General features: G+C 49.8%; 1 protein-coding gene and 1 long non-coding RNA gene across 4 annotated transcripts in view; one reads left to right on the top strand and one right to left on the bottom strand.

Moving 5' to 3' along the window:
- The first annotated feature begins 8 nt into the window (after nt 1-8).
- FBXO2 (F-box protein 2) lies at nt 9-5,419 on the top strand. 3 transcript variants are annotated; one of them, XM_083803169.1, is made up of 6 exons: nt 9-181; nt 1,566-1,837; nt 2,528-2,654; nt 2,753-2,848; nt 3,238-3,373; nt 3,797-5,419. In XM_083803169.1, exons 2-6 carry the CDS (start codon nt 1,588-1,590, stop codon nt 3,929-3,931), a joined length of 744 nt encoding a protein of 247 aa, XP_083659295.1. In that variant the 5' UTR covers nt 9-181; nt 1,566-1,587; the 3' UTR covers nt 3,932-5,419. The 3 variants fall into 3 exon arrangements, with proteins under 3 accessions (XP_083659295.1, XP_083659296.1, XP_083659294.1); XM_083803170.1 differs by having other exon boundaries at nt 9-235; nt 1,562-1,837; XM_083803168.1 differs by having other exon boundaries at nt 42-181; nt 1,562-1,837.
- Nucleotides 3,971-23,840, bottom strand: part of LOC310883202 — a 47,958-nt gene continuing 28,088 nt past the window's right edge. The window contains exons 5-6 of the long non-coding RNA XR_014573369.1: nt 16,195-16,332; nt 3,971-4,097 (exon numbers count right to left, since the gene is read on the bottom strand). This is a non-coding gene — a long non-coding RNA (uncharacterized lncRNA). The remainder of the gene's footprint in view (nt 4,098-16,194; nt 16,333-23,840) is intronic.

Raw genomic sequence — 23,840 nt, 5'->3', positions numbered from 1 at the left:
GGGACTTCGCCGCCTCCCCGCTCCGGGCTGCCGGCTTACGGCATCCAGCAGCCGGCGCCTGCCATCAGCACGGGACGGCGGGCAGCCGCCCGGCCTGAGGAGGGAGCCGGGAGGCGGGGGCAGCGCGTTCGGCGCTTTGTGAGGGGAGCCCGGCCCGGCCCCGCACCGCGCAGCGCCTGAGGTAGGAGCCGCCCGGTGAGGCGAGGCGAGGCGCCGCGGGGAGCGGAGGGGAACGGTGAGGGGCGCTGCTTGACCCGGGGCTAAGGGACGGGAAAAAGGAGAGCCCGCCGGGGCCTTCGCCCCCACAGAGGGCTAAGCGAGGAGAGAGGGGATGCTCTGGTACTAGGCAGCAGGCGAGGCATGGGAAATTCCTGCAGGGGATTTAGCCAGGACGCTTGTGTTGTTGGGTTTTAAACGTGTTTTGCCCTTCTGGATTGCAGTAGGGGGCTAAAAAGGGAGAAATAGGAGAACCCCACTCCTCCCCCCTAAAAGCCAGCGAGTTTTAAATGACACTTTCCCCTCTGATGTCTGCAATGCAGATAGGGAAGACAGCTCTGCCTCTGGGCCACCTAGATTTAGGATGCTGTTACAGTAGCGACTTCCTATTTCTTCCCTTCCTTGCCAGATTTGGCACTGCCAGTATTTCATCAAGTAGCACTGTCAGGATATTTGAGCTGCGTTGTTAATAATGCTCTCCTAGGCTTAATGATTCACTCCTGAGGAGTCTGTGCAATTCACTGCAGACTCAACAGCCTCCCAGCATCAGGACTCAGCTGAGATAAAAGCAGAGTCACAGCGCATCCCACACCGATGATACGGAGCTCTGAACCTGCACGCTCCTCTGTCCTTATTTCCGCAGCACCTGGCCCTAAAGCCCAGGTAGCAGAGAGCCATTGACAGTCAGGGGCAGAATCAGCAAATAAGTAAGAAGCATGTGCTTTTACCTCAATTGCTAAGGATGTAAGACCATACAAAAAGGAAGTTTAACTGAAAATAATGCAGTTATTTTATTCTCAGACCTGTGCTTTATACGGGCTCATGACTAAGGACATTAAGTGCCAACCCCTTGAGGGGAGGCCTTCCAGATATAGAACCAACAACCACTGCAAGTGCTTGGCAGGATGCTCACCGCTGATATTTAGGTACTGCTCTGCAGCATTTGTCATCAATGAGGTTCTTAAAAAGGCAGAACAAACCCAGATGCCTGCAGCATTCCCTCCTCAGAGGAGGTCACTACTGAGACTGAGCAGCTGATTTTTTATAAGTGGAGATTTTGGGAAGGAGTGATTCCAGTCTAGGGCACTGAAGTTGTAGACAACTGTATATGTCAGGTACTTGCATTTCGTGGATAGATTTAACTAAGGTCTTCACTTACAATGTAAAATATTAATCTACCCACATACTTCAGGGTAGTAATAGTAGGGGCCCAGAGGCCTTCAGATTAAGAATGCACCCCAAATCATGCTGCACCTGCCTTTCAGATAAAGATGTTATTTTCCCTAACACCTCATTTCTGATGGTCCACTGTGTCACTACCCCTCCCTTTCCTCCTCTTTCTCAGAAAGCTCTATCCAGCCTGACCCAAGGATGGAGTCCCTCCCTGAAGCAGTCCTGATCAGAATACTGGCTTCCATACCTGCAGTGGACTTGGTGTTGGCATGCCGCCTGGTCTGTTGCCAGTGGAAGAACCTGGTCGATGGAGCTGCTCTCTGGATCCTGAAGTGTCAGCAGGAAGGCCTCACTGGAACAGAGTCAGAGGAGAATGCAGAGAATTGGCAAAACTTCTACTTCCTGAGTAAGAAAAGGAGGAATCTCATCAAAAACCCATGTGGTGAAGGTGAGAGACAAGCATAACAAGCCCCAGTATTGAAGAGAAGGCCAGTCACTAGGAACTGGGCATCTCCAGTCTTTAACATAGATCTTAGTTGCCATCAGGTTGCAGCATTTTCTTCTTACTCAAGACCCAAATCACTTAATGCATGCAGTCAAATAACTTAATGGGCAAGGTGGCTTTCTGTCAAAATCAGCCTTTGTAAAAGGCTCTATTTGACATCAATGTTATGTAAGATATACAGCTTAACAGCTTAACTATGTACCAACAATGTTCCTCGAAGTTTTAAAAATATCACTAGGAAGAACAGAAAACGAGGAATTTAGTATATGATGGTTATTTGCTAACAAAAATGAAAGAAGTCATCAGCTTTCCCCAGACTGCTTCTATAACAGGACATGAAAGTGCTGAGACAACAGAACACCTAAGTAATTTCACTGTATTATTTCCTTAAATAAGCCCACATATACATAGCCATTTTGGTGGGGAATGCTCAAGTTTACTGATGTTCAACCAAACTAAATGTTTTTGCCAGACCTCTACTTAAACAGCTCCACGATCCGCATATAAAATTAGCACTACATGTAGCAACACATCTGTCACAAGCTACAGGAAGGTCCCAGTGGGAAATGGTCAGATTCCCCAGGCCCACAGAAACTATGGCCAGACAGAATCTCTCTTCTCTACCATTTACAGAAGACTTGCAACACTGGGGAGAAGTGCATAATGGAGGTGATGGCTGGAAAATTGAAGAGCTCCCTGGAGACTTTGGAAAAGAATTCCCTAGTGAAGGAGTTCATAAATACTTCGTTACATCTTATGAGTAAGGCTGCTTTCTTCTCTTATTCAGGGAAGGGTACAATTTTGCTTCCCCTAGCCTCAGGAGAGGCTGTTTTATCAATTAACATCTTTGTATTTCAGGTGGTGTCGGAAGTCTCAGGTCATTGACCTTAGAGCTGAGGGCTACTGGGAAGAGCTGATGGATACAACCCAGCCTAAAGTTGTGGTGAAAGACTGGTAAGTAGCAAGGATGCCCTAGAAGGCCAGCAGAAAGTCAAGGAAGAGCAGGGAGGGCATATACCTGCACTGAGCCTTAAAACCCTTGTTCTCACCCCACCGCACCCCTTTTGGTGTCATTCTAGTTGTAGGACAGGGCTACAAGGCTCCACAGGCTTCAAGCTGTTGGCGACCCTGACATCTAAAGTTCAGGTTCCTTTTGGGAATAAGGGCAGGTAGTGGTTTGGGGTAAGAACTGTTACAGTTTTCTACCTCTACCAGTCTCCTCAGGTTCCTGGGACCTTGGTTTGAAGCCAACATTGCTGCCATTCAGCAGGACACAACTACTTGCTTTAGCTCTTTGTCAAGTTCACAGAGACAAGGCTGGCACCTTGGGTTCTCCCTTGCAGGTACGCAGGACGCAGCGATGCTGGCTGCCTTTACGAGCTCTATGTGAAGCTGCTCTCAGAGAACGAGGATGTGCTGGCTGAGTACAAGACTGAGACTATTGCCATCCCACAGGACAATGATGCCAACTGGACTGAGGTGAGTGACAGCTGTAGTTTCAGCAGGTGACACCCAACCTGCATGAACAAGGAGTATTTTCAAGCAAACACATGCAGGGAGTAGTTACCCTGGGGAGGAGAAGGCTCTGTCATAAGTTCTGTGGAGCCATGGCTCTGTTTGAGGAGAGGAATTATACTGCAAAGGTATCTTAGATAAAACCTGGAAGCTTTCTGAGCCATCACTGTAAGTATGTAGGATTTTGGAAGAGATGCCCATCTGGGAGAAGTTCAGTGGCCTTTGAACAGTGCTTGGGCAAAGCGCTCCCAGTATCTCCTTTCCCACCATTACCCAGGCTGGTAAGTATGGCTGGGGCGGGTGGGGTTGAAGGCCTTGTGCACTAGAGAGTAGGTTTGTGGTGGTTTGACACTTACCAACAACCGTTTTGTTTCTCTCACCCCAAAGATCTCCCACACCTTTTCCAACTATGGTCCTGGGGTCCGCTTTGTCTGCTTTGAGCACGGTGGCCAGGACACGCTGTTCTGGAAGGGATGGTATGGTGTACGTGTTACCAACAGCAGCGTCACGGTGGAACCATAGCCAAGCTGAACTGGGGCCTGCTTGCCAGAGTTGACTTCCCTCAGGCCATCCCATGGGCTTTGGATGGCTTCTGCATGGTGCCGCTTCCGGGCTGTAGAGCATACAACTCCTGTACGAACGTGCGTGCCAGATGCCAGGGGCTACCATCCATCTCTCCTTAAGAGGACTAAGAATAGGAACAGATGTGTGAAACCACATTAGACAGCCTCATGTTTGCACTGATGTTCTCTGTCGCACATAGATTACCTAAAAATCCTTACTGAGAAGCAGACCTTACTGCTCTCCTGAGAGGCATCACCCCAGCCATGGACACCCCTATCTCTAACGCCCAGCCTGCACTAGATACTCTCATGCCTCCTTCCCAGACTTCAGCACTGTTAACTCTAAGGAGGACTCTGGGCATATTTTCCAGGAAGTTCAAGAGGGGAAAAAAATAGAACGCATAGATAGTGTGTTTATGCTGAGAACAGACCAGGAGAGCCAGAGCCCTGTCACAACTCTATCACCAACTATTTCCATGACCTGTAGTGAGAATCTTTGCTTCTCCCATTTGTAAGTGATAGATGCCATGGCCTGCCTTAGATGAGCTCTAGCTTGGCTGCTAAGTGCTGCTCCCTATTTCAGTTGTGAGAGATGATAATGCCAAGCAATAGGGATTGGATCCTTCTCTATTACAACTTTCCCAGCATCTATTTATCAGGGAAAGTGTTGGGAACTGAAACCACTCTGGTGTTCACTGTGGAGCTTCATTTGGCTCTCAAACAGCAACTGAGAATAATTGCTGCGAGAAAGACGAGGACTTGGGGAAATGTCTCACAAGCAAATTGCAGAAGGGGCCCAGGAACAAGTGAAAACAAAACGTGTCTACTTCCTGGCCTCTGCATGCTTCATGCAAGTCTGGTGGGGCTCTTTGCAGGCAGGAGATTCACAGAATATTCTTCACACAGAAAGCTGTCATTAACTCTGCTTGATCTCAGTTCTTCCTGCCTGCTAACAGTGTCTGCAAGAAGTACACGCCTGCTTTCGCTCCATATGCTCACCAAGACAGCACTTTGTACATACACCCACCAGTGCCTCTCGGTATCACTCAGGGCCGTGAGCCACCATCCTGAACAGAAACATCTAAGCTTCCCTGAGCCAAGCCTGTCCCTTCTAGTCGGTCCCCTCAGAAAAGCATCCTCAGACGTTGCCCAGAGCTACGTGCTTCCATTTTTGTGTCCATCTATTTTCTCTTCCTGGCCTGCCCAGGCAGAGCACATACTTAGATGCCACCTGGCAGCAAAGCACACCGGTACAAGTGCAGCGTCCTGGTATTAACCTGTAGCCAAAGACAGCGACTTCTGAGCTGGTCACTTTGTGTGCATTCTGCTTCATCAGGCTTTCTGCACTGCTGCACCCAGATGCCTCGGGCACACTAGCCTTCCAAACCACAATTGTGCCAAGCCAGAGTCCGGACAAATGTAATAAAAAATGACACAGTTGTATGTGGATCTTCCTTTGTGTGCTGGGTATTTGTTTTCTTGTGCTTAAGCGTGCTTTTTATCTCTCCAGTGGAGTCAGGTGTCAACTAGTCCTATCCAAAAAACAGGAGGCTTTACATACTGTATAATAACACGAGCCTCCTGGGAAAAGGTACATGCTCCTTTCCCCACCCCAGCAACTTGAACCTGTCAGAAGCACTTGCAGTGGTGTGCTCAAAAGGTAATGGGAACTCATGCAAGGCATGGAGGAGGTTCAGACAGGCTCCTGCAACATCCGTCCATGACCCACACCCTTCAGGTCATCTGCAGCTCGACTATGAGCTCAGCTGTAGTTCTGACCCAAGAGAGTAGAACCAATTCAGTTCTTCCCTCTCTGTTACCTCTGCACACACTGTCACACAATGCAGCTTTATTCAGCACAGCCTTTAGTGCGGCTGACCAAATTTCTAGTTAATATTCAACTCACTCTCGGAGACCTGCTCCATGGAAGAAACGAGGCCCTGGTCTGTCCCTAAGGAATCAGTGCAGCAATGGGATCAATACACCAGGTCTTGATGCAACTGTTAAACTGAACCTTTCCTAAGCCACCATCTTACACTCAGGATAAACCCCAGAATTAAGCCTTCAGATCTTGTGGCCCTTGTAAATACAGGATAGGGCCATAGTCCCCACTTCAGGCTTACCTAGGCTGAACCACTAAACGCAGACAGCCTCCCCGGCAGCAATGTTACAACGAATGCAGCTGCTGGGGGCTTTCCCTCCCCACACCAGCAGGCCTGATGTTCACACTGACTGCTAGGGGCATCCCGCAGAGCTGCCCTGACCTTCCCACCCATCTCCAAGATGTGCTTTCCAAGACATTCAGTGTCTCACAGCTTCTCTAAGGAGAACAGCTACCTCTGCTCCAGAGAGCCTCTGCAAAAACTGCCACCGACCTCAGGAGACTGGTTGCTCCTTGCAGCAGGGCTCTAGCACTGACATGGCTGAATGCAAGTACAAGAAGCAGGTGTCTGTGTACTTAGAAAATAACTCTCGCTCGCTTGAGCCATTATAAATATTTTGCTCCTAACGCCTTTTGAATTTTGATCAAACGCCGGGAGTCTGAACACACCACACACATACATACATCCCATTCCAAGACAATTTCAACTCCTCTGTCCATGACTGAACAGAGCACAGGAGGTTAATGGGCTCCCACGTGTTACAGACTTCATGGAAATAGAGACCACACAATTTCATAGGATTACAGAAAGTCAGTACAACTGTGACAAAATGGTTTAAATGTATTAACACTCAGCCACTAAAGGGCTATATCACACGTGCTCCAGCGACCAACGGGGGTTCCTTCTGCTTCCTATTGTGCCAATACGAACAAACACCTGTGTGACACTATGCAATAGCTTTTGGGACCACTGATTACCAATGCAGACATGCCACATACCATACAGACAGAAGAGGTCTGTGCAGAAATTAATTTATAGCAGATGTTTTCCTCAGCCAGATGCAAAATATTTAGAAATCTGAGTATTAAATACAAAACTAAGAGTTGCTGAAACATTCATGTTGAAACTTAAAAAAAAAAAAAAACAAAAAAAAAAAACACAAATACACACAGCAAAAGCTCTTCCCCTGGTCCTGAGCACAGCAACCAGAGCTGTAGAATGTGCTCATATTGCCTTTGCACATCAAGCCCACAGCGCACCACAGCCATCTCTGGGGTCGATCACCATTGTGCTCAGTAGCGAGCTACACAAAATAAAGAATGGAAACGCCCTCTGAAGCCCCCCTTTTGGAACAAAACACCTGGATGATAGAAATTAGTGAAAGAGTTTAAAAGGTGCCAACCACTCACATTTGGCCAAGACGCACAAACGCACCTCTGCCCCTCAGAGAGGTTAAGAAAAGCCCTAGATGCAGCACTCCACAGGGTCCCTTCCTACTCTCAGCAGCTGGCATTCCTCCCACACGTGGAGTCTGACATCCTGCCTAGCCAATTGCATCTTGGTGGCTGCAGTTATTCGAGAACCTTCTGCAATTTTCTTTTTTATAAAGCCCACCCCAGCCAGTCCTGGCTATAAATGCCATTATACTTCAAAAGGGTGGTTGCTTTTGTTTGTCGTCCCCCCCTCCCCCCCCCCCCTTCTTCCACAATAGCTTCTACAGTCGGTCTCTTGCAGAGGAACAGAACACAGCAAGATGGGGCCCTGGCAAGGAAGCACTAACATAGATCTCTTTTCAAGTCTAATTGAATTTTTCTACATGAAGCATCTATTATTACCCACCTGGGGAGGATGCGGACAGATGGAGGAGTTTGCTCCCCCACCAGACATTCAAAAAACCATTTGAAGATGGAGGGAGGAGGAGAAAAACAACTCCCTGTTGCTCGCAGCCCAGCTGTTCTAGCCAGTTTAAAAGGGAAGATAATTTAGGAGATTGATTCCTCCTAAATCAAACACTTTGTAGAGGCTGTGAATGGCAGTTCCTGAAAGCCAGGATAGCAGGGCATCGGAGCAGAGAAGTACTGTCCCAAATGGGTTGGAAAACCAGTGGCTCATCCTTTATTTTGGCCCACACACCCATCAGGAGCAGAGTTCCTCTAACAACTGGCAAACACCAGGCAAGGGAACAAGCCTCCATCCCCTGGGCTCATGTCCCCCTCTGCAGCCCACGCGTGGCCATTCCCTCTCCTTCACGGCTGTCCCACAACATGCAGGTACCTTGGGAGCAAGAGAGGTCACGGGTGAGCAGCCTTGGGACTGGGCTGGCCTGACACCTGCTTCTCCTTCCATCCAGCTGGGTTCTGATGCCCTTAGGGCCCGGCCTCCTCAGTCTCCCTAGCTGTTAGGAATAAAGGGCCTAATGATGCTTTCCCACTAGGGAGGCATGTTTGGAATTAGAGAGGTAACAGCGGTAATGAGTTCAACTGGGAAAAGCCTCATGGAGGCTGGAAAACATCACTACCGCCTGAGAGAGCTGCAGGAGAGCTGAGCACATCTCCGTGCAGGGCAGCCTGCACACACAGCGAGAAGCGCCCAGACAAACCTGAACAGCCTAGAGAAGGTGTGTGGTTAAGATTGCTGCCTAAGGGGGAAATGCCATGGGAACATGAAGCCAGATGCAGCCAAACAAGCTGTGTATCGCCCCCCCCCCTTTTTTTTTTTTTTTTTTTTTTTGAGAAATAGAGCTTTGTCTCGTGCAAGGAAAGATTGCAGCAGAGCAACCGGCCTGCTCTTACCTCCTCCTGCCAGCCAGCTGACAGCATCAAGAGGACAGCACTCCGGACACAGCCCTGGTAGCTGCCCAGGCGGGGCCCATGCCCAAACCCCCCCCACGGCCACCGGCCTCCCTCCGTGCCCCCGGGCAGGGCTCGCTGCCGGGGCGGCGGAGCTGCAGGGACAGCAGAGGGCACTCGGGCTGCAGGCAGCGAGCCGGGAGCCACCCGGCCCCGGGTGCTTCTGGCTCCTGCTCGGCGAGTGCTGAGAGACGCGGAATAACGAAGTGCAAGCGTCCCCCGGCAAGTGCTATATCTGGGGGCCTGTTTCTGACCCCTATTCCTCGTCTCTTCTGGCTGCAGCTTAGGCTCGAGTTGGCGTTTTCTTTTCCTGTCCTGTTTAAATACCCGCTGTCGTGGTTTGCAGAGCAGCTTTGCCAGCCCCCGACGCTCATCTCTGCCACCTGGGGCACCCACACCCCGTGCATCCTGGAAGCACAGCTGCCTCTTGTGCAAATGACACCCACTGCACAGTTGTTTTGAATGAAGGCCGTCTTGTAAGCCGTAACACACTAACTGGAGACCAGGGAATGCTTTCTTAGACACAGATAAGGGCCTGGCTTTCAAATTCCATCGGAAGCAGCAGAGCTCCTCCAGCCCCATCCTAAGACATGGATTTACTAAAACCATCACCTACATAAGTAACATTCCTTTCGTCGCAGAGCGTCTTCTTACCTTAACCCAGCCCATGAGAATCAGCAGAACCACACCCAGAGCAGCAGGACTGCCTGCACCCCCATCCACCCTGCGCCCAGGCACCTACAGCCACTTCGCTGCCTTCCTCGCATGCCAAGTTCCACAGCCCTCCTTAACAAGAGGAGAGTCCCAGCTACATTACACGTGCCCTTGGCTAACCTCCCTCGCAGGCACTTAGAGCAACTCATCTGGAGCTGCTATCTGTGCAGACCCATTAACTGCAGTGCAATCAGTGCGCCCAGAAAGGCAGAGAGGCCACAATAAAGTCGTAAGCGAGCCCTCTGCATTGATGGATCATCGGGGAGCGCGTCCCACTGCAGCACAAGCTCAGCACTACCCAGGGAGGGGAGCAAGCATCAGCAAGCAGACACCTCCCACCGAGCATGTTGCAGGAGCAGGTGGTGTCTTTGGGAGACCAGGGGACGCTCACCATGCTGCCAACTGCTCCGTGAGCCAGCTGCCTGGGAGGGGACGGGGTGGAAGGGGAGCCTGGCTAATGGGAGGGTTGTACGAGCACTCACGTATATAATATCTATAGTACAAGTACACTTCAGAACCCATCAATTCGGCCACTCTGTCCCATGGACCCCAAACCTTTCCTTTTGGTTTCCCATAGCTCTCTTCCAGCTGCACACCCCAGGCTGCTGTTGCACAAAGAGTTAGGACACAAGAGCCAAGAGCACCAGCTCCAAGTCCACTGCCCTGTGGAAAGAGGCTAGTTTTCCTAAGCAAGCAGCTTCTCTTCTGAGGAAGGGCAGGAGATGAGGGATAGAGGAGGGATGATACTGAAGCTCTGCTACTTGCGATCCTTCCAAAAGGTCCTGAAGTCAAGTGGTGCCATTTCCACCTCACCACACAGCGTGCAGCTCCTCTCGTTAATATTGACACATGAAGCATTGCAAAACGAAGCAGATAAAATCCCGATCCAGATATGAGTAATGACTTTGCATTTTTTTGTAAATTAAACCTAATCTTGTGTTGACTCTGCTATACAAGGAGAAATAATGAAGCAGATTAAGATGAGATCTTGTTCACTCTTGCTGAACAAAAGCCAATTAATTGCCAGCAGGATTATTGTGAAGTCTCTCTCGTTTTAGACAAATACAATCAGATAGCGTCTAGGTGCTGGTGGAGGAGCCCTGCTTATTGGAGCGATAACTCTGCCTGGACAGATGAATACAGCACAGAGCCTCAGTTCACCACGCAGAGACTCCTGCCTTGCTGTTTCCTTGCCAATTTGCACAGGAGGGAGATGCTTTAAAAACAAAAGCACCCCACACACAAACAGCCAGAAAACACAGGCTTGCCTAACCCTTTTCTCCTATAGGATACGCCCCCCGTCTGTACATCGCTCCTGACAATCACCCAGTCCTTTTCCAGAGCATTTCAGCTACAAAGGCTTTACCCTCTCTGCAAATCTTATCTTTCACTGTGCCAACAAGCTTCAGCTCTGTTATCCAAGCTAAATCTCTGATGCAGCCTCGGGTACTTGACTGGTACACGGCAGAGCCACCTTTACCCACCTTGCTGCCATGATGACGAGCAAGATTTTTCCTGCCTCTTCCTCCCCGCCTCTTCCCATCTGTCCTGTCCCTGGCAGGAAACAAATCTGTAGACAAGGAGGGGTTGTAGGAAAAGGATCTAATGTCATTAGTCTCCCAGGAAAACACAGGAAGGCTTGGCACAAGCAGTGACTATGGGATCTGATGAAGGACTTGATCACTACAAGGCATGTTGCTTGGGAAAACCTCCTGGCTGGGAACCTGCACCGTCGTATGGGAGCCCTTGGCCACCGCCAGCCCTTGGGGCACAAGGCAAGGTGTGCCAGTCGCGGCACTGAACGGTGGTGGTGCATCCCAAGAACAGAAGCAAACCCTACTTCTAGCTGGGAAGAGTCCAGGTAAGAACAGAAACCCACAGCAGCATGCCCAGAAGAAGAGTGGCCGTGTTCATCTCACTGCCCTGCTCCAACCGCGGGGTTCAGCCGGGAGCTGCCCGTCCCTGCCAGCTCGCGACAGCTCCCCGCGTCCTGCCAGGGAGGGAATTCGTAAGCAAGAAATAAGAGGCATTGAGTGAATTTGTGGACGATTTACTTGGAGAAAATACTTCTTATTTTCACACCAGGTTGAAAAAAAATAAAAATAAAATCAAACCCTGTCAAAGCCTGCAGCAATGGCATTGACAGACAAAAATGACTTAACAGAAAAAAAATGGGCAGGGAAAGTGATTTTCTTTGCCTGCATTGCCAGGGGAATTAAATCTTGTTTTTTTTTCCCCGTCACCACCAAGTGGAATAATCCAATATATTAAAGCTAATGTGCTTCTTGTATTTATTGCTGTGTATTTGACCTAACAGAGTTTTATTTCTACATTAAGAATAAAACCATTCCGGAAGGCAAGCTGCAAAGCTCTAGATCAATTACTACCTTCTCCAACAGCTGAAAAATGAGTTATTTCTTGTAAAAGAAAAAAAGTAGGAAATAAAAATAAAAAAAACTCCTTTCCCCTTGTGCAATGAGTTCTGCACTGCAGATCTGGTGGAGTTAGGCAATATTGTTTGGTTTCTAAGCAACATTTAAAAAAATCAGGCAGCAGCCCCAACAGCCCCTTACAGATGCTGCCCCATCCTGCACAGTGCAAATTTGCAGAGCCAGCTCCCATCAGAGGATGCCAGGACACCAAAGCACTGCTGCAGCCCCTCGGGGACCATGTCACCACTGGGAGAGGGTCAGGGTTAAGGAGGGCTGAAAAGCTAATATGGTACATTTCAAGAAGCAGAGGAATTCTTCGTTGTCTGGAAGTAATAATGTTAACAGTGATTTTAAGGAGAAAAAAAAACACAATATAAATTTGTTGCCATTGGGTGTTTCAGTGCAAAGAAATTAGAAGTTGCCATAGCTAAGGGTTGCCGTGCTCCTTATAAAAAAAGGAGGTGCAGCTGATGGACAATGATGAAGGTCAGTACTTGTGTTCGTACAGCTTGGAATCCAGTATGGATGGAAAAGAGGTGGGGAAAGGGCTTTGATACAAGCAAGCAAGGCTTAAAGACAAGATCATCCTTAAAAAAGAAAAAGCATAGCATGCATTGATTCCTGATCTCTATCTAGACAGTGCTTGTTCCAGGAATGAGGGCTGTCATGTACTCAGGTACTTCCGAACCATCAGCAGATATATTTTTTTTACCCTCCATGAGCTATCATCCCTATGTTATCACAGGGATGGCAGAGACATAAAACTGCCTTAGCTAGGAGTCATGCAGGAAGCCTGCAAGTACAGGGATGAATTCCAAGCCCACAGCCCCATTCTCTGAGCCCTGCTGCCTCCCCAGCCAAGCCACACTCACCGCTTTGTAGAGCCTCCAGCACGGCGCACAGCCACGCGGACACAATCAGCATCCATTAAGACAAAGCATTTGACGTGCGGTGATCTCAGTAAGACAAAGTCGTTTCTATAACTGGACAGGGCTTCCCTGGAATTTTTTATTTTTCCTGATGCTATCATGACATGGACAGAGTCCAGGTCAATTTGAACAGAAGTAAATGTATATTCTCATACATGCATAAGTGAGTTAGGTTTAACTTCAACCCTCAGCTCAAGTGCAATCAGTAAATCTAGCAAACTAGTCTTAAACAGCTTCTTGGAAGGTTTTTGGCTTTTTCTTTTGCTTCCTATTTTTTTTAAGCCTCAAATAACTGTTTTGAACATTCAGCTCTAACTCTCGCTTGAGAATTTTTAAATTATTGATCAGGACAAGAGCTTTTCCCTTCATGCATACTCTGTCTAATCCTTTCATTTACTGTGCTTTTTGCCTGCATGCAAAATGAATGACATTTCATTTCCGAGCCCCATCGGCATCAAGTCTACTTCGCCCGGTAACAAAATCCTGTTTGTGTCAGATGGGAATCCACACAAGCTCTCTCTACCTGAGCACGTCTGGAGGGTGCCTACCACAGAAGGAGAAGAAAGGGGCCATGCTGACTCCTGCCAGAGCAGCACGCTGCCAGGCAGGGACATCTGCCTTGCAACTTGTCCTGCTGAGCCCCTGGGGTGCTGTGCAGAAGAGCCAACACCCCTAAACCAAGAACTGCTGGGCTGCAGCAACCCACCCTGGGTCTCCTCCCTTACCTGTTACTCTCATCAGCACTGCTACGACCTTCCCCTACGCACACTTGAGCAGCAGCTGCCTGCAGAGACCTTTGACCTGCCTGAATAATTTAATCAGGCCTGTTTTCCTCTTTCACAACTCTAACGGGCTTGGATAGGAGGAGGTGGGAATAGCAGCGGCGAGAGCGATTCCTGTCTAGATGAACTCCTGCTGCCTTTCTCTGGACTGTGACTTTAAGTACAGACTTCACGCCTCATCTAATTCACTTTGCTCCTCTGGACTTCCAAAAACCTTCTGTAGGCTCTCCTGGGTACGAGTCCTGCTGAGCTGTACGCCTTACAAGGAGGCAGGCCTCACGCAGCAGGCTCAAACCAAAGCAGTCAGCACAATACACAGGACACAACACGCAGCCGTCCGAGCGTGCCATGAGATAGCTGTACAAAGACCCCCAGTGTCCTCTTTCTGCCCCAGCTGACTGCCCTGCTTATTCCCCCCCTCTCTGGGCCTTAACCTTCAGCTCTGCTCATCACCCCCAAGGCCTGGCAGACTCCCACAGAAGACTTTTGTCTTCATCAACATGCACAGCAGCACTCACATGGCTCATCCACACAGGTCATCGGGAGTCTGAAGCTGGCCTCAGACACTGCTGAGCCCAATTAACTACTTGACACTATCGCAGTTCCCCCTGGAAGCAGACCCAGAGAAATAACCCTACGTGTAACCCTAGAAATTACTAGATAAGGATGAAACACCTCTAGAAAACAGCGAGTGCCCCATGGAAACAACAGCCAGAGCTTGTAGCGCATGCATTTGTACAAAGCACTAGGGCTGACAAAAAGAAAAAAATTCCACTGAGCCAAAGACTCAGTGTGCCTCCTGGCAGGTGCGTGAATGCCATCATCTGTGGGGCTGTAGGCAGGAGACGTGTCACTGTCACATTCAGCCCCAGGACAGACAGACAGGACATGATGGCACAGAGCAGCCTCTATCAGAGATGCCATGATGCAGAGGCAACAAACACGACCCAGATTTCGTCTGATAAACACGGGGTGACACTGCTGCATGGCACAGATCTGCAACCAAGAAAATTTAATGATGTTAACACCAACACCCATGGTGCTTATGGGACAAGTAACCTCGAGAGGCCTAGTCCCAGGCCACTGAGCAGAGGCCCCAGCTCTTCTGCCGGACTCCTTCCTAGCACAGTCACCAGGGCTTTTGTGGATCCCACCGCAGCCAATTCATTCCGTGCTCACAGCTAGGAAAGGAGCCGGGTGGTAGACATCAAGGACAGCTTTGATATGAAACTAGACACCATCAGTCAATCACATCATGAGTCAATTGACAGAGCCCACTGAGGCATTCATTTGCCACCTGGAAATCTTTTAACCACAGCTCTGAGGACTGATTAATGACGGGGATGTTTCTTTACATTGTCTTTCTCAGGAATTAATTCTAGCAGCTTCATTATAAAGAATAAATAGCAGAGGCACATGGCAGAGGACTCCTTGAAGATTCAAGGGGAGAAATTTCTCCTGCCCCTAAAGAGATCCCAGGAAGAGAGCGTAATGCTTCTGAAGAAATCAGTAAATAATGAACTGGAAATCCTTTTCCCAGACAGAGGAGTTCAATGAATAATTCACAGCTGCTAAGGTGAAAAAAATGAATAGCAATACTTTCCTGCCTCTTGGGCTCTCTTTCCAGGACTAGCACGGCTGAGCTTGGAGGTTCTCTCCTAGGAGAGGAGACTCCAGAACATCCCTAACACCTCAGTGCTTCTGGGCTCGATACGCTGCTCTGCAGTCTCCTTGCACGGCTCTCGAACGCGTCACTTCATTTTCAAGGTCTCAGATGCCCACATGACCTTGAGACAGCTCTACTGCCTGATCACATCCAGACCAAGCACTGAGGGAATAAATCCATCCGAAGGGATGGTCATGGAGCACAGGGAGGGAACAAGGGCGACTCGCTGGCTGCTGACATCCTTCTCCCACCCCACGCCACGCATCTCCCCCCTCCGGCCCTGCCAGGTCTTTTCACCGAGCGCTCCCACCCCGTCAGATAGGTGTGAAAGGACCCCAGGGACGCAGGGCTCCGTTTAGCTGAGCTGCAGCACTCTGTGGTTCATTCCTAACGAACAACAGCGTACTGTCCTCCATAGCCCCTTACATTCCCACAGCTCTGAATGCTTTAAGCTTCCAAATGAGCATAAATGAGGTAATTAAACAGCGTTCCTCCGAGGTAAGAGAAGGGTATTAAGAGATCCCCTCAGACCCCACTGAAATGCATCCACCTCTAGATGGGATTAGAAAATGAGATAACACAAAGTGGTAATGCAGAAACACTATTTGCTTCTGAGGCCCCCTGTAAGGTTTGATCCCGTCAGGATTTTCTCTAATTATACTACCTGAAATTAAGCGTCCACCATAAATACTCCAAAAAACTTTTGTTCTGCAATTGCGGGAATATGAGAAATCCTAGGAATTTCAATGGGACAGACAGGTAAAAGGAGACTTCCCAAGTTTTGCAGATGATCCAAAGCCGAAAGACATTAGCCACTGATGGTACCGTCATTCTCTTGGTGACTCCTAGGACAGCCTGGCTTCATATTCTTCACGTCATTGTGTGCCCCTGTAGGTTAACTCACCTTCCCGAAGCCAAAGCAGTGCTCTGAACACAGAACAATTTACCACTACCAGAAGTTGCTCACCTGATTTTTCTACTCCAAGCCAGCCACACAGGTACGTGACATGCTAATGGTGCAGCTCACTTCTGTTCCTCCTAGCAGCCTCGTCCATTCTCGCTGACCTTCCACAGCTGGCACCGGCCACAGCCTCCCGGTGCCCACCTGCAGAAACCAGCACACCGTAAGCTGCCAGCAGTCATTTGGGGAGAAAGCAGAGAGTGGTGATAAGGGGAGGTGAGGCACGGCCTGCGTGAGGCTGCTGGCAGCTCATCCTTAACCCCAGATCAGAGCACCGGGACTGAAGACAGTCAGCAGGCAACAGGAGTCTCCTGGAGCCCCCCCGTTAAGGTCAGCCTAGCCTCTGTGCCAGGGAAAGCAGCAGCCTCTCAACACAAATGATCGGCTGTGCAAAGCAGCTTCCACAGGGGAGGGGGAAATAAATTCCTCCCTGATCCCCCTCCAGAGCTCAGCTTATCCCTGAAGCATGAGATTCAATTACCCTTATCATTATTGTAGCTTGCCTTGCTAGAAATGTTATTAGCGGTGATGAAATTATCCAGCCCTGTTTTACACTGGAGAGAAACAGAGGAGGCTCCATGACAGCTGCTGGGAAGAGTGCTCTCTCCTTGGCAGGAGAGGAAAAGGTTCTTTGCTGTATCCCATGGCAGTTCCCCAGAAAGGAATGCCCAGGACAGCAGCCTTAATTTACGCAGCACCTCTGTAGCAGCAGCCCCCAGCTGAGGACCAGTTGCCATAAGCACACGTAGGCTGAACCATCCTGAACTACCCCCTCCAGTGGGCCGTGACTTCCAAGACTTGGTAGCCCCGCAGCGTGCAGAACCAGCTGTCAACAGCACAACTGCCAGTCCTGTCCCCCTTTGGAGCTCAGCCCCGAGCAGGATTTTCCCAAGTTGTACTACTTGGAATAAGTTTCCCTCATCAGCATCACAAATGATCCTTGACCTGTGATTGCGCTAGGCAATACTGCAGCTGTTTCAGCTGGATGTAGACAACAGGAGATGTTTCTGACCTTGAGGATCACAAGCTCTGCCATGGAGGACTAGAAACACACACACATCAAGAAAAAAAATAGGTCAGGCAGGATTTTGTTACTGGAGATCAGGACTTGATCTGGAAGCCGGCAGCCCTGTGGCTTCCTCCTCCAACAGCAGCAGGCACCCAGGCTGGCTGCCCAGCTCGTCACACCAAGAATGGAGAAAAGCAGAACCCAGGAGCATGGGGCCACCACAACCTGGAGATTTGTGCACTGCGTAGACAGAAGGACAACAGAGGAAGAACACAACTCACCTTCCCTGGCTGCTTACCAGGTATTACCCATATCAAACAAGCTGCAGCTGCGTCCACCTCAAGCAAGGCTGCAGGTTAGCTTCAGGCTGACAGAAGCCAATTCACCTCTGCCTCAGTTAGAAAGCAAATTCCAGCACTGCACCATTCTGCCTGCAGGCCACTGAGATCCAGGGTGCCGGGGGGCTTTCAGGGGCAGCCCTTCTCCCAGCTGAAGGCTGGAGTACATGCGTACATGCACGTACACCTTGCGTGCTGCTCCCTGCCTTGGGATAGCCTGCAGGGAGGGCATTTCTCAGCCCCAAACAGCAGCAGCACCCAGGTCACATAAGGGCTCAAGCCAAGCTCAGTGAGCTGGCAAGCAGCACATCCAGTAACTAATGCGGAAAGCAAGCCAGAATCACCAGGGAAACTGTTCACTTTGAACCGAACCAGTAATTCCCACCACCTCCCTCACAGCCTTTTCTCGCTAGGGTCAAGAAGGGCTTGAAACAGCCTCAGCCTCGCTTGAAAGAAGCAAGCAAACTAAATGCGAGTGCGAGCTCGTGGGGAAGTGCATTTGGGGCGTCCTGGTGAAGCGAGAGCACACATGTATCTGTAGATACATGATTTGTATCTACAGATCTGCAGGCTGCTGTGCTGCTGGGAGAGCGCACCATGCACAGGACAACGTATAATGCATATGGAGAGGCAGAGCAGCGTGAAGTACAGGTGCAATAACACATAGGTACATCTGGGGAGATCAGGGCCTGGGTACAGCCATCCACAGTGGAGCTGGAGTACAGGATACACAACTGGCAACACTGCACTGTATGCACAACTCATGATTATTCGTCAGACAGGCTCTTTTTCTCTCTCTTTTTTTTTTTTTTAATACTATGCATTAGGTATCACCATCAGAAAGATGGAAAGAGGTAGGACACCGGGGGGAGGAGTGAAGGGAGGCAGGTATGCAGGCAGACACCTGATCAGCCGCAGAGCAGATGGGATGCTCAAGTCCCACTGCCTTGGGAAGCGTGGTGTTGCATGTGGCTGTGCACAGATGCAGACACACAAAATGACATTTGAGGAGAGCAGCATGTGAGACATCCTATGCACAGATCTCTGCTGGGGGAATCGAACATCCTCTGTACTCCTCAGTCTCTGGCTTTCCTTTGCACACTCAGCATCCTCCAGGGCTTCCCCTTCTCCAGCCAGTTCCAATCCCTCCTCAGCTCCTCCTCCCCTTGGAGCAAGTTTTAAATTCATCACCGTTTTTAAGAAAGCACTTAAAGAACAGAGCAGAACTGATAGCTAAATTAAACCTGCTGAGAGCGCCTGTTTAATTGAAAATGCCATCTGTAATTTAAATGTCAGAGCTGGGATGGTTATTAAAACCTTCCTTGATTACTGCGCCTCATTTCACAGTTTCAAAACAGAAGAGAAAAAGCTGCAAATGGGCCACGTTAACACAGCACCACCAAGCAATTAATAAACCTCCCCCTGGCCTCTGCACCAGCCTCGCAGCCACACACCGGTGGGGCCAGGCCAGTTGGGGTCCTGCCCCACAGCCACGTCTGTTCTCCTTGTCCCCTGGCAGGGCTGGTCGCTCCTTGGAGGCTGCAGGCAGAGGCGGACGGAGCAGCCAGGGTGTGCATTCCTCCCCTCCGGCACGCAGGAAGCCCTCTGGATGTGGGGTCCCTTTCTCAAGGTGCAGCTGCAGGTGGAAGGGAAGCTTTGCCCCTGTGCTGGCCCTGTCCAGCTGGCAAACGTGCTGCCTGCTCCCCGCTCCTGCCCTCAGCAACCCCCTCCAGCTGCCCACCCACGGTCAGGGTTTGGCTTTTCTGCGCCTCTGCACCCGAAACTGGGCCAGGCTCTTATCAAGGCAAGAGGGAGAGGAGGTGGCTGGTGGAGCAGAAGCGAAAGGAACAAGATCATATCCATATAGATGTCAGAGGGGGGAAAAAAAACAAATGAAAAATCACAGACCCTTACCCTGATCCCTGCTAGGTTTCTATCAGCTCTGAGGCAGAGGAGGGAAGAGAACAAATCAGCACCTGCTGAAGAAGCAGCACCAAAGGCAGGCTCGCATTAAACAAGCCCCATCCATCATGCCAAGACCACAGTTAATAAACCACGGGGCCTCAGTAAATTAGAGCAGGAGCCAGAGGAGCTCACAGGCCACGAGCACATCCTGCAAACCGTCTCCTGCCCGCCTCCCCTCCGCGTGCGGGGCAGGGGAACAGCGAGCACCCTCTGCTGCTCAGGACGGGACTCGGAACAGCAGGGCCAGCTGTGGGGATGCTCAGAGTCATGGACAAAGCCATGGCCACCCCTGGGGCCAACAGCACAGCCACCTCCTCGGCTGGTGCCCAGGCAGGGCTCGCCCCTGTGCCAGCGGGGCCTCTGCCCGCCACGCAGCCCCCACGGTTCAGTCTGGGCACCGCGTGCAGTGGAGAGAGCTTAAATTAATCAGTGCTGCAGCAGAGGCACCGGTAGCACGACTAATTAGTCGTTAATGGTCACTGAGAGAGTTGGAGACTTTAATGAGTACCTGGCCACAGCATCCTGCCAGCTGCCTCTGTCCATCTTCCTCTACTTGCTCACTTTGCCATTAGATTTAGCCCTCGTGGCAGGGCGGAGGGGGAAAGAAATCCATCAGTTCTCTGATGCGAGGAGCAGAAAGAGAGTAGGGAGGAGGGAAACCAGTGCAGAGAGCGATGTCCCAGCTCTGAATTTCCTGAGACAGCCCACCACATCCAAGTCAGCAGTGTGTGAAAGCGTTGGTGATGTTTTGCACACAATTTTCCCTGCCCCAAACCCTGACCTTCCTGGTTGTTTTTAATTCCATTCCTCACCTTCGCAACGCAAAGAACATAAAAAGAAATAATTAGAAAATTAGAAAACGCATCAAGAGATGAGCTGGGGCAAAGGGTAATTAATGCTGCCCCTCAGCTAACTCTGTGAAGTCCACTATAATTAGATGGTAAAGCACTCTGCTTTACATTAAAAACAACAAAGAAAATGAAAGCCAACAGATTCATACTACAGAAAGCTAGCCAGCATTAAAAACAGTAATTAAAACCATAATAAGCTGTTAACAATTAATGAAACTTTTTAGCATCATTTTCAGGCTATAACATTAGAAATAGCAATTTTTAGAGATTAACTTAATGGGATATTATACAAGGAGAGAAAGATCCCCGGAGAGGGATCTTCTGTCTCTCAGTGCCAGGAACTGCTCTTGTCCATCGGGACGACCTGCCAGCCGCAGGTGGCGGAGCCAAACCTCTCAGCAGCCTCCCCAGGAGCGTGAGGGGGATTTCAGGGGATCCTCCAAGAGCCTGGTGTGCTGATCTCACTGGAACAGACACACAGCCCTTGGAAAAGCTGCACCTGAGCAGCCCAAATTCCTCCCCACTGGCAGAGCCCCAGCTTCAGCACCCCTAACGCCCAGTCCCACAATCGCTTACAACACAAGCCATCAGGGTTTAGAAAGGCGCTCAAAAGTCATTTTTCTGTGTCGCAGCTCAGTGGCAGAGCCCATGAGAGCCCCAGTAAGAACTGGGGACACCATCAACTTGGCTTAAAACAGAGCACCTACAGACAGATGCACTGTTATTTAGGACAGAAAGGCTGCCACGAAGAGGAGGCACCGTCCCCCTGCCTGCTGACCCTGATTCTGCCTGGCAGTCCCACACTCAGATACTTGCTCCTATTTTTTAAAAGACACTCGGGCAGGCGTGGATTGTGGCTGGTGGCAGCTGGTAACATGCAGCTTCCACTCGGCTGCACAAGGATTTGATGAGAGTGGGGTTCACGTGAGTTCAGTCTGAACTCCGGAAAAGTAAAAAGGCCTCTCCAGAATTTTCCTATCCCAAAGGGAGAGTTGTGGTCATGGAATCCCGGATTTTGCTCCACATCAGCCATTCCACGCAACATTAAATTAGGATACCATTATTAGCACTCCAGCATAATCGTCTCCTTTCTAAGAGGTTAAGTAATGACATGCAATGAAAGTAGAATGGATTCTATTAATTAGGGTCAGAATAGAAGTTTGGAAATTTTCCTAACTTGGCTCAGAGACGAAAAGCTCACTTCCAGCTGCAATACTGAATATTTCCCTCCCCACGCACCCAGTAATCTGGAGAAACTGTATTCTTTTGCCTAGCAGCAAGAGGATTTTTAGAGGCAAGTTTGATTTTGAGTGTGATTGAGTGCCCTGGCATCAATCCCATTAAGCACTCACAGCCCTGATTAACTATGATCACATGTGTGTCCCGGAGACATACCCTAGTGTTATCATAACACTCACCAATATTTGTCGGTAGAAAAATGGTGAACTGGATACTCAAAACACTAGGAAACGTTCCAGGTTCTGCAGTCAGAAATTGCAGCACAAAACCAAAGCGGAATTGGTCGTTCAAGGCCACTCGTGGGTCAGCGCCAGAGGCAGCACCAGACACACAAGTCAGAGGTCTGCCACGCTGACCTTTCTGCGCCCACCAGAGCCCAGTGAGGCTCAGGGAATACTGGACGTGGATTTACAGTTAGTCTAGCTCAAGGACCTGGATTTCTGCTAGGAAAACTGGGGCATGGAGTAGCAGCAGCTTTCCCCATGCAGCACGTCTGGCAGAGCTCAGGCAGGAGCGAAGGACTCGGGATGCGCACACAACTCCTCCATCAGGCCACAGCTGCCAGCACACCCGAGGTGACACTTTCCTCTTAACCTGCCACCAGCAGCTCGCTGTCTGGAGACACCTCTGCAGTTCGGCAGCGTGCTGCAAATGCACCATGCTCTGCCTCCAGCACATTAAGACCTACCTCAGACATGGATGGCACCGGTCCCTTTCCCCAGACGTTGGCTTCAGGTATTTTACCCTGACCAGAGCACTGGGATAACCGCAACCAGCTCAGCACCTTCAGAAAGCCTTTGCTCCGTATTGCACGGCAAAACTGGAAGTGCAAAACAGAGCAGAAAAGGGAGCACAAGAAATCTCAGATTCAGGCATTCTCTCCAAACAATTTCTTGCATCAGTAACCGAGTTTTTTGGTTTTGTATTTTCAAGATGCGCTCTTCAGAGTTTGATCCCATCATAGGTGTGCTATTCCTTAGGTTCCTTTAACTTTCTGCTCTTAACATCAACCAAGTTGCAGACATAAGAAAAAGTCCCATTTGCCTGAAGGGCACCAGTGTGCTTTTGATAAAGAAGAAACAACCACTAAATGATCTGTGCATTGTACACAGTTAAATCACTTTTTTTCTTATTACTTTTGAGAGAAGCCAAGCTACTCAAGGAACATCCCTTTAATAATCCTAAAAAATACCCTAAGGATTTTTCCATTCTGCACCTGAGCATGTATTTACATGATGGATTCATTACACCTCATCGAGTGAAGGATGGTGCATTTTTAAGAACACTTATAAATATGTATTTACCTGATAGACTGGAGGAACTAATCTAGGTTTGAAAAGGGCCATAATTATGAATTTACAATCTCTTCCCTAATTGTCCCTAAGGGATGGGGTAGGGGTTGAAGATGAGCATCTGGAGCTACAGGGGGACTGGTACATAGCAGCAGAGATGTTTCTGCTTCTGAGCACAGCAGCTCGGCAGAAACACAAGGTTTTAAAAGAATGTGGGAAGAGCGTCCTTAATACAGGAATTGGGATGGTACTTCAGGTGCAGAGGCGACTCACAGACACAAACAAAACAATTCAAGTTTCCAAGCTTCTTCCCCCCTCTCTCCCCCCCCCAGCATCTCCACGATGCCACCTTCTCTTCGAAAGAATGGAACAAAACCACAGCCCAGCTCTTCTGCTGAGCAAGCCACATAATTAGCAAAGCACTTCTATACCGCTAGGTCTTATCCCTCTAATTTGTTTTAATTAGAGCTTCTGCTGCCAGCAGGGGATAGCAGATTGACAGCCCTGAGAACAAGAAAAGTCAGTCACACACAAAGCACCGCAGGCTTCTCCCACCCTGCCCCTTGTCGAAGGGGGAGAGGGGATCTGAGCCCCCTTGTCTCAGCTCTGGGTGTCCCAGGGGACTTGCCAGGCCTAGCTCCATCCTCCCCCAGCATCTCCAGAGCCAGGGCTGGTCGTTGCCAGCCTGGACCATTCACACAAAAACAGAGACACTTCTTGGAGGCCTCTTATCCCCCTGAATAGGCAGGGCTTCTCCAAGAAATCAACAGTCAGTTCCTGCCTTGAAGGCAAGGAGCCTTTATTAAAAGGACAATCCTTCCCAACAGATTTCCAGCCTGCTCTTTTCCCCCGGTGGAAAACCGAACATCCCTCCCTGGGTGCAGCTCACTGACTTTAGGTCCTCACAAAGCAGCGTGGGGCTGGAGGACAAGCTCTGGCTGCTGTCTGGAGTGCTCAA

Source organism: Anser anser (assembly GCF_964211835.1).
Source record: "Anser anser genome assembly, chromosome: 17".
NCBI lineage: Eukaryota > Metazoa > Chordata > Aves > Anseriformes > Anatidae > Anser > Anser anser.
The sequence above is the reverse complement of the archived record's forward strand: the minus strand, read 5'-3'. Positions and strand labels throughout refer to the sequence as shown.